This window comes from Sinocyclocheilus grahami, unplaced genomic scaffold (genome assembly GCF_001515645.1).
Source record: "Sinocyclocheilus grahami isolate Dianchi unplaced genomic scaffold, SAMN03320097.WGS_v1.1 scaffold137.1, whole genome shotgun sequence".
Taxonomy (NCBI): Eukaryota; Metazoa; Chordata; class Actinopteri; order Cypriniformes; family Cyprinidae; genus Sinocyclocheilus; species Sinocyclocheilus grahami.
The window spans coordinates 2,291,725-2,307,498 of NW_015505316.1; the positions used below are offsets into that span (position 1 = coordinate 2,291,725).

General features: G+C 38.2%; 1 protein-coding gene across 1 annotated transcript; it reads right to left on the reverse strand.

Annotated features, from left to right (window-relative positions):
• Positions 1-7,532: 7,532 nt before the first annotated feature.
• LOC107591109 (short-chain dehydrogenase/reductase 3-like) lies at positions 7,533-14,004 on the reverse strand. The gene is made up of 6 exons (XM_016280149.1): positions 13,492-14,004; positions 10,402-10,545; positions 9,307-9,426; positions 8,321-8,559; positions 8,110-8,235; positions 7,533-7,961 (listed from the first exon to the last, which is right to left on the reverse strand). The coding sequence occupies exons 1-6, from the start codon at positions 13,687-13,689 to the stop codon at positions 7,877-7,879; spliced, it is 912 nt and encodes a 303-aa protein (XP_016135635.1). The 5' UTR covers positions 13,690-14,004; the 3' UTR covers positions 7,533-7,876.
• Between the last annotated feature and the right edge of the window lie 1,770 nt (positions 14,005-15,774).

Below are 15,774 nucleotides of genomic sequence, written 5' to 3' on the forward strand. Positions count from 1 at the left end.
TGTTTTTAACCACAAAACTGCTCGTCCCCACAGCCATGTACAGAGGGAAAGTGCTTTATTTTGAGGTCAAAAACAGGTTTTTCTACCATTTAAAATACAGTAATGTATTCATAACTATCAAATATAAAAAAACTAAAATGCCAAATAAATATTATAAAATATATAATGAAAGTAGTGGTCCCCTGGAGTTGTGTCACTGGTGTTACCGTTTAACAAAAATCATTTATTTTGAAATAAAAATCACACTGATGACATCACTTGACTTCCTCCTATTTCCTGAAGATCTTAAGAAAAGCCCATGTTAAGTCCACTGTCTCTTTTCAGTTATCAGAAATGTTCTCATTTATCTCATGATTTCATATGAGGCTTATAGTTGAAGTCACTGCATGACCTACGTTATTGTTCGGAAATTGTAAAAAACTAGAATACAAATGGATTAAACTACTTAATTTAGTGAGTATACCATGATTGACAACATGTGGTTTGATACCTTGCAGCAGACATTTTGTAAAATGCATTTTTCATTAAAAAAATGGTCACTGGTGTTACCTTCCTTATGGGTAACACCAGTGAAGATCAGTTTATGTTTATGTTCTTTTACTGCTTTCACTAAATGCCAAATGTAACAATTTAGTCTCCTCTAATAATTATAGTTGAAGAATAAGGATATTTGGTCTAATGTATGTCACTGGTGATTCATTGTGTCACTGGTGTTACCGTGTTTTTTTTCTATCACATTAAATAAAATGTCACATGTGGCATGATAATAATTTTACATCCAAGAAATTCTGCTACACTCAAGAGTTTAGAGATTTAAAGGATTGCATCATGTTTTTTTTAGTTTTTTTTAAATATTTTCATTGTTATAACAAATACATGGTTGCGCAAATGAACTAACATCATTCAATCACACTTTTATAAATTCTGCTACACTCAAGAGTTTAGAGATTTAAAGGATTGCATCATGTTTTTTTTTGTTTTTTTTTTATATTTTCATTGTTATAACAAATACATGGTTGCGCAAATGAACTAACATCATTCAATCACACTTTTAACAAACCTAATTAAAATAAATAAAACATAATCTCCTTATTTTTGCATTATTATTTTTCTGTAACTCTGACTACATGTGCTGAAAAAATCGAGAAATAATTTTTCATAAAAAAACTCTAAAATTGCCAAAGAAGTAAGGTAACACCAGTGACAAAAAAAAAAATGGTACGTGGTCTTTAAATAAATGCACAAAAAAGATTAAAAACAATCATTAAGCTGTCATTTATGTGTATTCATAAAGTCAAAATGTAATCTAATAATGTGGTCTAAGTTTAAATGTTAAAAAAAGAAATACATTTTAAGACATCTTGCCATACCAAAAGTGGACATTTCTGTAGAATAACCTTGATATGATAGGCTGCCTTATAGTTCTGCTTTACAAGTGCTTTATCCAGTGTTTCTGCTTTGTGTATCAGAAAATGTCAACTTTTCCCTCATAATAAATAGGCTAAACAGGATTATATCTAATGGTACGTGGTCTTTAAATAAATGCACAAAAAAGATTAAAAACAATCATTAAGATGTCATTTATGTGTATTCATAAAGTCAAAATGTAATCTAATAATGTGGTCTAAGTTTAAATGTTAAAAAAAAGAAATACATTTTAAGACATCTTGCCATACCAAAAGTGGACATTTCTGTAGAATAACCTTGATATGATAGGCTGCCTTATAGTTCTGCTTTACAAGTGCTTTATCCAGTGTTTCTGCTTTGTGTATCAGAAAATGTCAACTTTTCCCTCATAATAAATAGGCTAAACAGGATTATATCTGCTTACCTTCTGTGAGATTGGATGAACCTCCATGTTTGTGGGCTGAAGTCCTATAGTTTTAAATAGTTTTTGATCAAGCATGACGACTTTACCAATGTTTGCTATATTTTACACCTTTCTGGAGTTTTATTTTAGGTTTTGATGTCCTTAAGAATATGTATTTGCAGTACAGGTACCAAAAACCATCTCAATATATTTTTACAGCTCCTTTCTCGGGAGCTCTGCTGAGAACAGGTCGATTTTGGCCTGTCTAATTAATATTCATGAGCCTCTCTTCTGATTGGCCTGTTGTTTTCTGAGTGACGCATGGCCAGGCCAACCACAGGTAACTAGGGTCAGCAGACGTCACAGCGCTAGCTGGAGGCAGCAAAACAAAGGGGAAACTGGAGGCGGCCCATTCAAACCAGTGCAGGTTCGGCTACATAAGGAGCTTAAAATATCATCTTGTTGTGATGTTGGGTGCCAGAATCGACGTAATACAGCCTCAGATTAGAAATCTGATCGCATATCTGCTGCCAGTGCCAGACAAAAAACCGACGACAGCTGTGGTTAAACGCGAGAAAAGGTTAAATAAAGTATTGTCTTTTGTTGTTATGGGCACGTCTACAGATTTCTTGCCATATGTCTATGTTTCTTGCATCTCACGATTATGTCGTGTATGAAATAATGTTTGTGTGCATGTGTGTAAAACAACAAACTGACCATATAATCATTTGTAATTGTATATACATTATTGTGATTAATTGCAGCTGGAACAATAATGTAGCAGTAAATATAGTTGCCTGCTGAAATTGAAACGTATATACATCTTCGTCATGACTAGATAGACACGATGAGTTTGTCTTTACACGTTAGATGTGATCCACCTCATAGTAACAATCCTTTCAGATCGTCCATGCTTTGAGTGAGTGTAACGTTACAGGTCGGCCGATCTGCTTTTGTGGTTAAAGTTAACCTTTTCGATATGTTTCCGTGTTGTCCTTGTTCAGCAAAAGCATGGACGCGATGTTGTCTGGGGGTTTGGCTAAAGGAGAGTGGGACGGTGGGTGGTGCTCGGGGTGGGGACTGAAGGCGGTGACTGTGTAGTTCTGACGTCAACTTTTTACGGAAGTCACAACGGTTCGTGAAAAATCACAGCTACTTTAAGCAGGCTGTGTGCATTTTACTGTGGACTGACTGTTTTGAAACTTGTATGGTAGTTACATAGCACCTAGACCTCAGTTATCATGAAAAAAGCCAGGAAATTTCAGTTTTGACAATATGGGACCTTTAAAGTAACAATCCTTTCAGATCGTCCATGCTTTGAGTGAGTGTAACGTTACAGGTCGGCCGATCTGGTTTCGTGGTTAAAGTTAACCTTTTCGATATGTTTCCGTGTTGTCCTTGTTCAGCAAAAGCATGGATGCGATGTTGTCTGGGGGTTTGGCTAAAGGAGAGTGGGACGGTGGGTGGTGCTCGGGGTGGGGACTGAAGGCGGTGACTGTGTAGTTCTGACGTCAACTTTTTACGGAAGTCACAACGGTTCGTGAAAAATCACAGCTACTTTAAGCAGGCTGTGTGCATTTTACTGTGGACTGACTGTTTTGAAACTTGTATGGTAGTTACATAGCACCTAGACCTCAGTTATCATGAAAAAAGCCAGGAAATTTCAGTTTTGACAATATGGGACCTTTAAAGTCTCCATTTCTGCGGCTGACGGTCACATGCTGCTGCTTGCTAATTGGCGGTTATTTTGCGCCAAGTACCAAAACAATGCTAAGCCGCGAACTGGTTAGTTGACGCACCGTGTTTATTATTCTCGCGAGATGTAAGAAACGATCATTTGCTTATAATAGTACATTTTAGTTGTCAATAAAACAGTGATTTAAAGATATCAAAATGTATTTAAAATGAGATAAAATCTCTGGCATTATACACAAGTTTTCTGTAACGTTTAATTTGGAATTTTAAAGAAGTTTCTTTTAGTTAAACACGGCTGCATTTCAAAACACTTTGCCTGCGCCCCAATGTGCATACTATCCTAAATTCTATTAGTGATTTTCAATACTATTTAGGGCAGAGAGTATGCACATTGGGTATGCACGCACATTGGGTATGCACGAGTATGCACGCAGAGACTGTCTACCTTCTTCTTCTTGACTGACAGTGTGATGTCAGATCAATGGTCTCTTCCCTCAGGGTGACACACTCATTATTTAAAGATGGATGAGCGGTGGCCACACAACCCTGCCCTGCTTGGACAAATAACATTGACAAGGACAATACTATTGCTAACATTTAGCATTCGTGCACTGCATAGACGTAAGTGTGCTTTCGTTAATGAGATGTTGTCATAAGACACACATGGGTTCAAACAAACAAGTACAATATGTGGTAACACAGACCAGTCTGACAAAATCTGGTTCAAATATGATCTCACAAACCTGTGAAAGCTAATGGCATATGTTCAACATCCCTGAAGTTATCTGTTACAATAGGGACGAGTTGTGCCCTACCAATTCTCCTAGTACCCATTTCTACTTCTTTTCCACCTGTGCTGGGTCACATTAAGCAGTTCTTTTTCCTGGGCAAAGGGTTCATCACAGGGTGAGCTGTCTGTCCAACAACCTTCTCAGATTTATCTACTATTTGGCTAACCTTGCACTGAACTCACCCTCTGAGATTTGAGCTGACTTCTCCAACACACATGCACCAGAGACTGTCTACCTTCTTCTTCTTGACTGACAGTGTGATGTCAGATCAATGGTCTCTTCCCTCAGGGTGACACACTCATTATTTAAAGATGGATGAGCGGTGGCCACACAACCCTGCCCTGCTTGGACAAATAACATTGACAAGGACAATACTATTGCTAACATTTAGCATTCATGCACTGCATAGACGTAAGTGTGCTTTCGTTAATGAGATGTTGTCATAAGACACACATGGGTTCAAACAAACAAGTACAATATGTGGTAACACAGACCAGTCTGACAAAATCTGGTTCAAATATGATCTCACAAACCTGTGAAAGCTAATGGCATATGTTCAACATCCCTGAAGTTATCTGTTACAATAGGGACGAGTTGTGCCCTACCAATTCTCCTAGTACCCATTTCTACTTCTTTTCCACCTGTGCTGGGTCACATTAAGCAGTTCTTTTTCCTGGGCAAAGGGTTCATCACAGGGTGAGCTGTCTGTCCAACAACCTTCTCAGATTTATCTACTATTTGGCTAACCTTGCTCTGAACTCACCCCCTGAGATTTGAGCTGACTTCTCCAACACACATGCACCCCATGACACAGTTTCATGTCCTGATCCCACTCTCAACAGTGTCCATCATTGCCATTAGACATGCCAAGTCTCATTCTTCAGTTTTTGTCATTTGTGTTATACAACATTTTTGGTGATTATTCCCCCAGGCCCACAGCGTACATTATTTATTTTATATAGTTAATCAGAAAGTAACTTTTCCTTTCAGCCACAAAATAACAGCAGAGTGTAGAATGAAGAATGTGATGTGAATTGGTAATCACATAATTGCAATAGCTGCTTCGTGCCTGTTGTATGTCAGTTTCAGTCCCCAGTGTGCTTTGAAAACACTCTATTGTCTTCTAATACTGCAGCAGGGATGCACCACATGGAAAGAATCCGAGGGAGAAACGCCGAAAGAAAAAAACATCTGCCTGTAGATTTGATTTTATGAGGTTACACAGTCTTAGATCTCGCATCCAATTTGGCAAATCGAGGCGTAGGAGAAAATTGTGAACAGGCACTGCATTACCATCTGTTTGGTGCGATACAGCTGCATCGACCGCGAACATCAGCCGTTCAGCTAGGTGTGAGTGACAAAGCTGAATAAAATGACAAGTTCTAGATTAATCTATTAGCCTTCCAGTGGCTGACCCCTCTCCAGTGTGCTTTCCTGTTCAGCGGAGTTAGTGTTATGACAACCCTGCCTAGTGTACAATGAGCTCTAGATTGGCTGGCCTGCAGTGGTGGAATGCTGACCATGAAATGCCTGTGAGTTTTGGCAAAGACAGAACAAGCACACTGCCAGGGACTGACACTTCCCTGTTTTCAAACCAACATGAACACCCACAAAATAACACTCACCATGGGTTTTTTAAGATCAAATACTGTTTATTTGAAGTTGACAGTAATGTGAAGATAGACATCCTGGAATTACTTTAAACAAGTCCCATACGGCAAAAAATATTTAAAAAAAAATTCCTGGCCAAAATATATTTGTTAAATATATTTAAGCAGTACTGCTTAAATTAAACAAATATTTAGTTCAAACCAAAATACATTACAAAATATACTTTGAGAAAGAACATACACTTCCAATCTTAACTTGAGTAAATGCAAAAAAATCTTTTTATATATATATATGTTTTGGACAGTATTATATTTGGATTGAAATATATAAAATGGCCAAAAGATAAATGAGAAAACAGCTCAAACTTATTGAAATTTAATGTTTATGTAAAAAATTTATATTAGCAACTTAAAAAATATAAATATTTGAAAAAGTATCTACATTTGCCGTATGTATTTGAAGACTTGACTGACTTTTGTTACAAAAATGTTCTTAAAATCAGTGAAAATCTATAAAACTCCCAAGTCACACCTTACAAGGCCAAACAGGCCCTGATAAAAACCTCAGAGCATTGGAAGAACCATTTCATTATTAAAGGGATAGTTCAACCAAAAATGAAATTTACCCCATGATTTACTCACCCTCAAGCCTAGGTGTATATGACTTTCTTCTTTCAGATGAATACAAACAGAGTTACATAAAAAATGTCCTGGTTCTTCCAATCTTTATAATGATTATGAATGTTATAATTATAATGAATGTTGCTTGAGATTTTGAAGCCAAATGAAGTGCATCCACCCATCACAGAAAGTGCTCCACACGGCTCCAGGGGGTTAGTTCGGATCATTTTACCGACTCGGATCTTTGTGTCTCATTCAGCAAAATGAACAAATCTTTTTTCGAGTCATTTCGTTCATTTTAGCAAAATGTAATTCAAATGTTACGTGTTACTTCCCAAATATATCTACTACTTACGCAAACGTTGATCACACTACAAACAAGACAAAACTATAATGCTATAAGAAACAGAAAATATTAATTCATTGTTTACTTGGATCTTTAGTCTATGCTAGCTCACCTCACCTTATCCGACAAGTCTTCGGGTTTGAGTCGTTCGTTCATCACGTGACAGCCCCATAAGCTTAACCAATGCAGTCTGAGCCGGAAAGAGAATTGATTAGTTCACCTTTCGAGTCTTTCACTCTTTTGTCACGTGACGTGACAGCAACCTTCCGTGATAGATGATCAGTGATGCGTTTCTGGTCTCAAATTGTATTTCAAATGTATTTCTTAGTTTATAAATGTGTGAATTTGTGACTGGTGTTTTGTTTTGCTGGAATGCCACTCTCTTGTGAACACGAGTACGACAGTTAGCGGAAGCTAGAGATTATGGTTTCTAAAGTTTTAAATATGGATATTATTCTTACACAAACATATCGATTTGCTTCAGAAGGCCTTTATTTATCCCCCGGAGCAGCGTGGAGCACCTTTTTATGATGGATGGATGCACTTTTTTGGACTTCAAAATCTCGAGCACCATTCACGGCCATTATAAAGCTTGGAAGAGTCAGGACATTTTTAAATATAACTCTAATTGTATAAGTCATATACACCTAGGATGGCTTGAGGGTGAGTAAATCATGGGGTAATTTTCATTTTTGGGTAAACTATCCCTTTAACTGTAACAGTCTGTGCTCCTTACTATCACAAATATCCAAAGAACACGTTCATCTACATGCCTGTGTGCAGTCCAGTATAGGGCAAAAAAATCTAAATTTATCCACATAAAACTCGCAGACATAACAGTTCCTGGGAAAACAAGCCATCTTGATTCGCCGTTCCCAATGAACCTTTCACAGTCTTTTTTTTTGCGTCCACAAAGCAACACATTGGTGTTCCTGGACGTAGTGCTTGCTTTGCATTAAAAAACTGGTTTTGAGGATTTTTCACAGTCACACTGCTTCTAAGTTTAAGTCCGTCCTTTGAATGTGTTCATACAGGTGTAGCTTCCTGAAAACTTATGGATCTCTTCCAGGGCAGACTGGGGCAAAAGACTGTGAAAAAAATCAAGAAGTTATGTGCAGCCAATTGAAATATGTAATATATAATGCATAGAATAATGAATAATTTTTTTATGAAATAATGAATTGTGAATAAAAATATGTAATTCTGCTCTGATTCCAACAACAGTGATAGTCTCACCTCTTAAGGATGACAAGAAAGTGCATGGTCCATGGCAGGACAACAAAGGCAGTGTTGGTCCTTACAGCTTCTACAGTGCGTTCGGCCACCATCTCAGGATTCAGAGGAGGAAACAGCTTAGGGAACCTAAAACATGAATTCATTGAATGATGGACCACTTTTTTAAATTTCAACTAGGTCTTCATGTTTATCAGCACCAGCAGCTCATTACCTAACTCTCATGCCCTGGAACATCTCTGTGTCAGTATGGAAGGGAAGCACCGTGGTGCAGCCCACTCCTGGACAGTTCAGCAGGCCTAGCGTCAGGCTTTCCATGAAGGCATAAGACGAGGCCTTGGACGTGCAGTAGTCGATGGCTCCAGGGATGGAGGAGAGGGAGAGAATGGAGTTAATGCACACCACGTGGCCGTTGCAGAGCTCCAGCATGCGAGGCAGAAATGCTTTCGTGGTCTGTGGGGGAGACAGACACAATTACACATTGTTCTGTTCCCTCAACCATCTTCTGGAAAATCCAACAATAACAATGAAAGCTTCAGAACTTCGGGGTCGGGAATGTGTTAATTGTCTAGTATTCTCTAGACTACCTTTGGTGAACGTCAACAAGCATATTTGACCAGCTCAGCAGAAATATGAGTCCACATTCAGTGTTTCATCTCAAGTCAGATGATGGACTCTATGTAAAACTGGCATTCAGAAAACGCCATGTGTTTGAGATTAGAGCAACAATATATTACAGCAATCCTCAGCGTGAGCTACTACTGCAGCTAAAGTCTCAGATGATCAGCTCTTGTTCTCATTGACTATGAATGTGTCCTAAAAAGCATGACTGTGTGTAGATCTTCAATCTGAGCAGTCCATTTTCTTCTAAACGTTTAACTTTAACTATTGCACCAGTTCTTTTAAGACCATTTGCTTTTGTTTGTGAATCTCTCTTGTATTTTTGTCTCTGACTCTTCTATGTGAGGAATTTGTCGGTGTTACGTTTTCTCTCTTGGCAAAAACATGCTTAAATGATGAGGAACGCTTCCAAGAATTACAGCATGCCAAGTGACTTAGCGTTAAGTAAATGAAAAATGTTCTGCAAAACACAAAGGAGTATCTAGAGTTCATGTTAGGTTCAAAGCACGGTTACTGCACTGCAATAAATTGACAGTCATGCGAGCAGAGAATAAGTTAATATATTGATTAGTCTCTTACCCAGAACTGTCCAAGTGTGTTTATGTGCTGGGTTTTCAGGAGTGCGTCATCGTCACTGTCCATAAGACATTTTCCATGGACAACAGCTGCATTATTGACAAGAATGGTGACATCCCCGACCTGTGTGAGACCACATCGCATCCATTTAGAGTAAAATTTACTGTGTGGATAAGTAAATTTTATTATTTTGGTTCCAAGGAAAAGAAAAGATAACAATAATAGATGCCATATATATATATAATAAATAAAAAGAAAACAGATAGATGTAATAGATAGAATAGATAGTAAATAAATAGAATTCAAGTCTAAAAAGGGGATTTTTTTTAAAGAATAGAGAGTGCTAGAGTTAGAGGGTCAAATAAAGATGGAAGAGATGTGTTTTTAGCCGATTACTGAAGATGGCTAAGGACTAAGCTGCTCGGATTGAGTTGGGCAGGCCATTCCACCAGGAGGGAACAGTTAATGTAAAAGTCTGTGAAAGTGATTTTGTGCCTTATTTAAATCATTAAATAACAATATACAAATATGCAATTGTTTAATTTAACATGGTACCCCAATAGATACCAAAGAAGAGAAAAATATAGAAAAAAAAATAATAATAAAAAAAATAAAAAAACAACATGTAAAGAAGGCAATTGTTTAAATTAGGAGAAAAAAAAAGTTTCCCAAACTGATACCAATGCAGAAAAAAATATAATAAAATCATGTAAAAATAAAATAAAACAAAAATGATAGCAACATTATGTAAAATAAGTAAATAATATAATAATATAAATAATGCAATTATTTAATTTAGAAAACAACATGAACAAGGGTCCCATACACAAGAAAGCACTATATACAGAATGGGTGTCTTCAGCATTAAAATACTTGAAAATCCCTAGCCTAGACCCTAGCAGCCACAAAGGGGGTGCTAGAGAGCACACTTCTGAAACCTAAAATGACAAATAAGACACCTTACAGTCTTGTGAATGGATGTACCCGAGCAAAAGCCACAGGACTAGCTGTTTAAGACGGGTCACTCTATGTAAAGTCCTTTTGGCTAAAATATCTTTTTTGATCTCTTGAGACAAGGCATGAAGGGTTTAAATATACCTTTTCCCTGAGCACTTTGGCCTGCTGGTACACTTCATCTCTGTTGCCCACGTCACACACAAAGTAATGGCACTCTGTTCCAGTCATGGAGATCTCCTCACATGTCTCTTTTAAACATTTCTCTGTGCGGCCCCACAAAATCACCTGAGGGAGGAAAGTCATGATTGGTGTAAAGTAAATGCAGAACATAATTTACAATTTTCAAGACAACAGAAGGAGTTTTTACATTGTAAGCTGAGGGACAACTCTCTCCAACTCTGTGATGTATTATGCATGATTGCTACACATTGATGTATAGGTTGAGCCCTCTAAGGAGTTACTGAATGAAGTATTTCCTTATCATTGTACACGAGGTTTAGGGAGAGCCAGTGAGAGTGATAGAGGACAGGGTCAGGCTGTGTAGGTCGGTTAACTCTCTGGCTATTAGATCCATCACTCAGCAAGGTCAGCGAGAGGTAATGAACACAAGGATGAGTCCATCCCCTCCCCAACCTGTCAATCTCAATCCACCTCATAAACAAACATACACACATAAAACAGCCACATGTTCTGACCTTCTGAGGAACCCTTCAGTATTCAAAGCCTCTCAAGGGAGAGCATTAGTGTGGGGGAATCTCACATAACCTGTCAAGAACATGTCCGGGTCACCACTAATTTTTTATTTTTGCATTGTGACAGTACAAAACTAAATAAAACAAAATTTAATTTAATAAAAAATTTTATTTAATGCTTGCCAGGAAAATGCTCCAGCATCTCTTGCAACCCTACACAGGACAACTGTAAAAAAATAAATAAATAAATAAAATAGGGTATTTCCCTGCTTGACAGGAAAATGCTGCAGCATCTCTGGTAACCCTACATAGGACAACTGGAAAATAAAATAAAATAAAATGAAATGAAATAAAATAAAATAAAACTATGCATCCAGGGTGTTTCCTTACCTATGGCTCGAAATTCTGGAGATGCCCCATTATCCCCACAACCCTAAGTAGGACAATATATAGTCACAGTGCAATTAAAAAAAGAAAAAAGTGTTAATAGTACTAAAATTGGCTTAATTTTCTTTATATAAAATATAATTTTGAGAGGGACAGAGTGAAAAAGGGCAAGCAAGCAACAGATGAGTTTTCTCATGTGACATACTGCCTGACTCATGTCCCACCAATGTCACAAACAGCACATGGTGAGTGTCCCATTATCAGTAAAAGTTCAAGCAACAGAGCCACCGGGAGACATGGGCAGGGGCAGCCTAACGCCCCCTCATTAGTGCTGGCCCAGAGGGGTCAGGCATGGGCCAAAGCCCAGCTGGGAGCATGGGAGTGCCAACCTCTATTCACCTTTACCGTCCCACCTTTATACCTCATCCTTCATCATTTACATAAACTTTGAAGAACTTCATAATTATAAATGTACATTTTAGAATATTTTAATGCTGTTCAAGATTTCTAAACTCACAGACTAATGCAGTAGATTATAGGGAAAAGATGTGAAAGATTTTCCTCCTATTTTAATCCTCTCTTAGGGAAATAAAACACATATTTGATCAATATTTAATTGAGGAGGCCTAACTTGTGTCTGCTTGCCTTGACTTTAATACACAGCTTCAGCTCCGTTGGCTTTCCGTTTGATTCTGTTCCTCTGGGATTCAGCCGTAAGCAGCCCACACAATAACACAAATGACATCATCAGCCCTGCTCTGCAAATCTGGCTGACCTGCCCATGAACTTGGTTGTGGTAACCAATCTGCAAGGTGCTTCTCTGCCTACTACACCCCCTTGCAATTGATCCATTCACACACCTACACATGTTGGGTGCACATTCACACACATGAATGCAGCACATATACATTCAGTCCCTCACACGCACACTATTAATGTGTTCCTGACACTTGATGCTTGTGCTTTTACTGGTGTTACTCTATTCTTGGGAAGAGTGATATAGTAAGTTTAAATCAGTTTTATATTCAGTAACAATAATCATAATAAACAACAAGATGATTTGTGACAGTTCATCCTGTACGACTGGGGATTTTGAACTTCCCTGGAAGGTTAAAGAGTCACACATGATTTGAGTTCAACAAAACAGCCGTGCCTGTCAGCAGCCCATTGTTAGGCATTTGTAAAGACATAAAGGCTTAGGAAACACCTGTGTTTGTGTGCAGGAGGAATATGAAACAGAACTCAAGGCTTCAGGGTAGCAACAGGTCACTACATTCTGTTGACTGCGCTGACTGGAAAACCATACTGTGTCCCATCAGGACAAACTCGGCCATTTCAAAGTGTATTTACATAACCAAAAAGGTGTGTTTACTGCAATGTGAATAAATCAGATAAACACAACCCTTACTGGTTTTGTTTGGTTGTCAGTAATGCTGAAATAATAAACAAACCGATCAATTATGAAACAGAAAAATGTCCTATTCACATTTGGAATTTCTTATAGGCACATAGATCTGAGCTGATTCCTTTTCTATTTCTCTTTCTTACTTTAAAACGTAGGCCCTATGTGTGAGTATTGTAGGAGTGCTGTGAATTTTTATAACTCAATCCATGTCAGCAAGTGAGCAATTTTGAAAGTGATATTAAACACAGGGCGTATTTTCACCTGTCGCCAATTACCTGTAGACGCTAACAGATGAGGTAACCATAACAACGGTACGCCGCCTGCGCGCTTTCCGTTACGGCGGGGTTACATCGATAAAAAGCCTTGTTATGTTTCATTTTATTATATGCCTATGAAAATATATCGCAGAACTTTATTGTTCTGTTAAAAAGAGTTTTGTAGATAAATACGTTTGTTTAGCTAATCGAGTTAGTGGCGCCAAATTACAATTTGTGTTGCGCGAGACTAACCACAGATTGCGCTTTGGAAGTTTGCATTTCACAATACATTACATACTAATAGATTTATTTTTTAAAGACTTTTAAAACTTCTTTAAAAAAGCTCAAATTCCTTTTCTATAGGCGGTCCTTGATCAAGACTGAAATGGAAAGCACTCAAATGTTTTATTTTTTTTAATTACCAAGAGCATGTGAGTAGATATCGTAATGAATTGCGTTTCACTGAATAAAAACGCTAACGCAGCCTTACCTTTCTTGCTCCTTGCTTGGCAAACTCTTTAGCCAGGTGACGGCCGATTCCTCTTCCACCTCCAGTGATGAGGACCACATCAGTGCCCAGATCTCTGCGCTTCTGGCGCGTAAAGAAGCGCACGATCGCCCTCAATAAGCAAAATAAGAGCTGGAGAGGAAAAAGTAACGCGCATCCCAGCACCTTCATCTCCATCATGACTTTCAGATAGTCCGATCTTCTATCAAGTTTGTGGAATAAAACAAGCTCGTAAGAAGCGAATGTGCCTGTAACTTGTCAGCTGTCAAAAGGCACGCTGAAGGTCTCTGAGTAACTGGAAATGCGTCCTGCTCTCCTGGTCTGTAAGAAGAAAGTCCCTTAAAGTGCGAGCAGGTCTACCGTGCCAAGTGTCTTCCCTACCTACGAATGAAGAACTGTCACATGTGAGACGTCTCTCTCTCTCTCTCTCTCTCTCTCTCTCTCTCTCTCTCTCTCTCTCTCTCTCTACATCGCGCATGATATCAGCCAGTCTCCGTGCGCTTTATCTCAAGTGTCGCACGAAGATTGAGAGAGATAATTAGTGAAACATTTATTCATCATTTATGCTACACTGTTATCCTCTCATTAGACGTTAAGTCATGCACTGTTAAAGACTTAAAGGGGCTCATCGTGTAAACTGCTGTGAGACTCATTAGTAATGTGCATCTGTTTTGTCATCCAACTTTCAAACATTTAGACGTTTTCACGCGGCATTTAGGCTATACTCCCAACTTAATGTGAAAAACGGCATTGCGCTTAATAAAAATCTATTATAGTGAAAAGGTTAATCTCACTAGCAAAACTTCTGGCAAGGTTATCTATCTCAATGTTATGAACAAACGTTCCTCCAGTAGGCCTTTTCTGGTCTTTAATGATGTTAAAGGGTCATATGACGTTGCTTATGACATTATTTGGTGTAATAAAATGTGTTTATGCGGTTTAAAGTAAAAAAAAAAACATTATTTTCCACATAATGTACATTATTGTTTCTCCTCTATGCCCCGCCTTTCTGAAACGTGTCGATTTTTACAAAGCTCATCGGTCTGAAAAGCGAGGTGTGCTCTGATTGGCCAAATTCCTCAAGCGTGTGACGGAAATGTTACGCCCCTACCATACTGTGATGCCTCCCGGCGCCACAAGACAAAACCAATAAAACCCATTATAAACCAGGCATTTGTTGCATCCAGTGGGGGCATAATTACTGATTACAATGACTTATACTGTCTTTTTACGCGTTGTGTTGCATCACGCCGCGTAAACATAAAACCATGTCTGCATTTGTGATCGGAGAAATGACAAACACCAAGTGCTACTCTACACTGCTCAAAACTCGCGTTTGAATCATCAGTGGCAAATCCTTTAAATGAAAACGTACTTACAGTCTGTGAATCTGCATTATTTGTCAGCATCATAGACTGTGGTCAGCAGTAGTTTCGCTTTCACAATGAAACACAGCGTCTCCACGATATGGCGGAGGCAACAATACTACAGCGAGAGTAAAAGTTACGCCTTCTATCTTTGCGTGAACATTTGGGTGGCGTTATGCAAATATTCCCACATCATGATGTAGACTTGTGGGGGCGTGTTTAAACGAGGCGTTTTAGGAAGAACTTTTAACTTTGATAAAGAATATCTCTTTGGGTTTGAGGCTTTAGTCTTTGCAACTTTAGGGATCTGATCTATTCATATGGCGGAGGCAACAATACTACAGCGAGAGTAAAAGTTACGCCTTCTATCTTTGCGTGAACATTTGGGCGGCGTTATGCAAATATTCCCACATCATGATGTAGACATGTGGGGGCGTGTTTAAACGAGGCGTTTTAGGAAGAACTTTTAACTTTGATAAAGAATATCTCTTTGGGTTTGAGGCTTTAGTCTTTGCAACTTTAGGGATCTGATCTATTCACGAACAGCTTGTAACACTCCAAAGAGAAAGAAAAACTTGAAATCGCATCATATGACCCCTTTAAAATAACACAAAATATACATCGGTTTTTTTTCCATAGAATGTTTGTTCATGGATGTTCATCTAATGTAGCATTCCCATAATGTTTGCAAAATTATAAAATGGAATGTTCCCTTAACGTTCAAATAACCAGGGGAAAATATATTTTTTAAACTGGACGTTTTGAACGTTCAGAATTAGTTTTTATAACAATGGGAACATTACCAAAACATTCTTAGAACATATTTTTGTTAGCTGGGTCATTAGCCTACCCTAATCTAGCAAAGCATCTTATGTTAATAATTTTACAGCGGCTTCGA

Coding starts and splice junctions, on each gene's coding strand:
- LOC107591109 (XM_016280149.1), bottom strand. CDS start 13,689: ATGATGGAGATGAAGGTGCTGGGATGCGCGTTACTTTTTCCTCTCCAG. Junction 8,560..9,306: donor ACACACTTGGACAGTTCTGG/GTAAGAGACTAA, acceptor TCTCCCCCACAG/ACCACGAAAGCATTTCTGCC. Junction 7,962..8,109: donor TTTCTTGTCATCCTTAAGAG/GTGAGACTATCA, acceptor TTTTTTTCACAG/TCTTTTGCCCCAGTCTGCCC.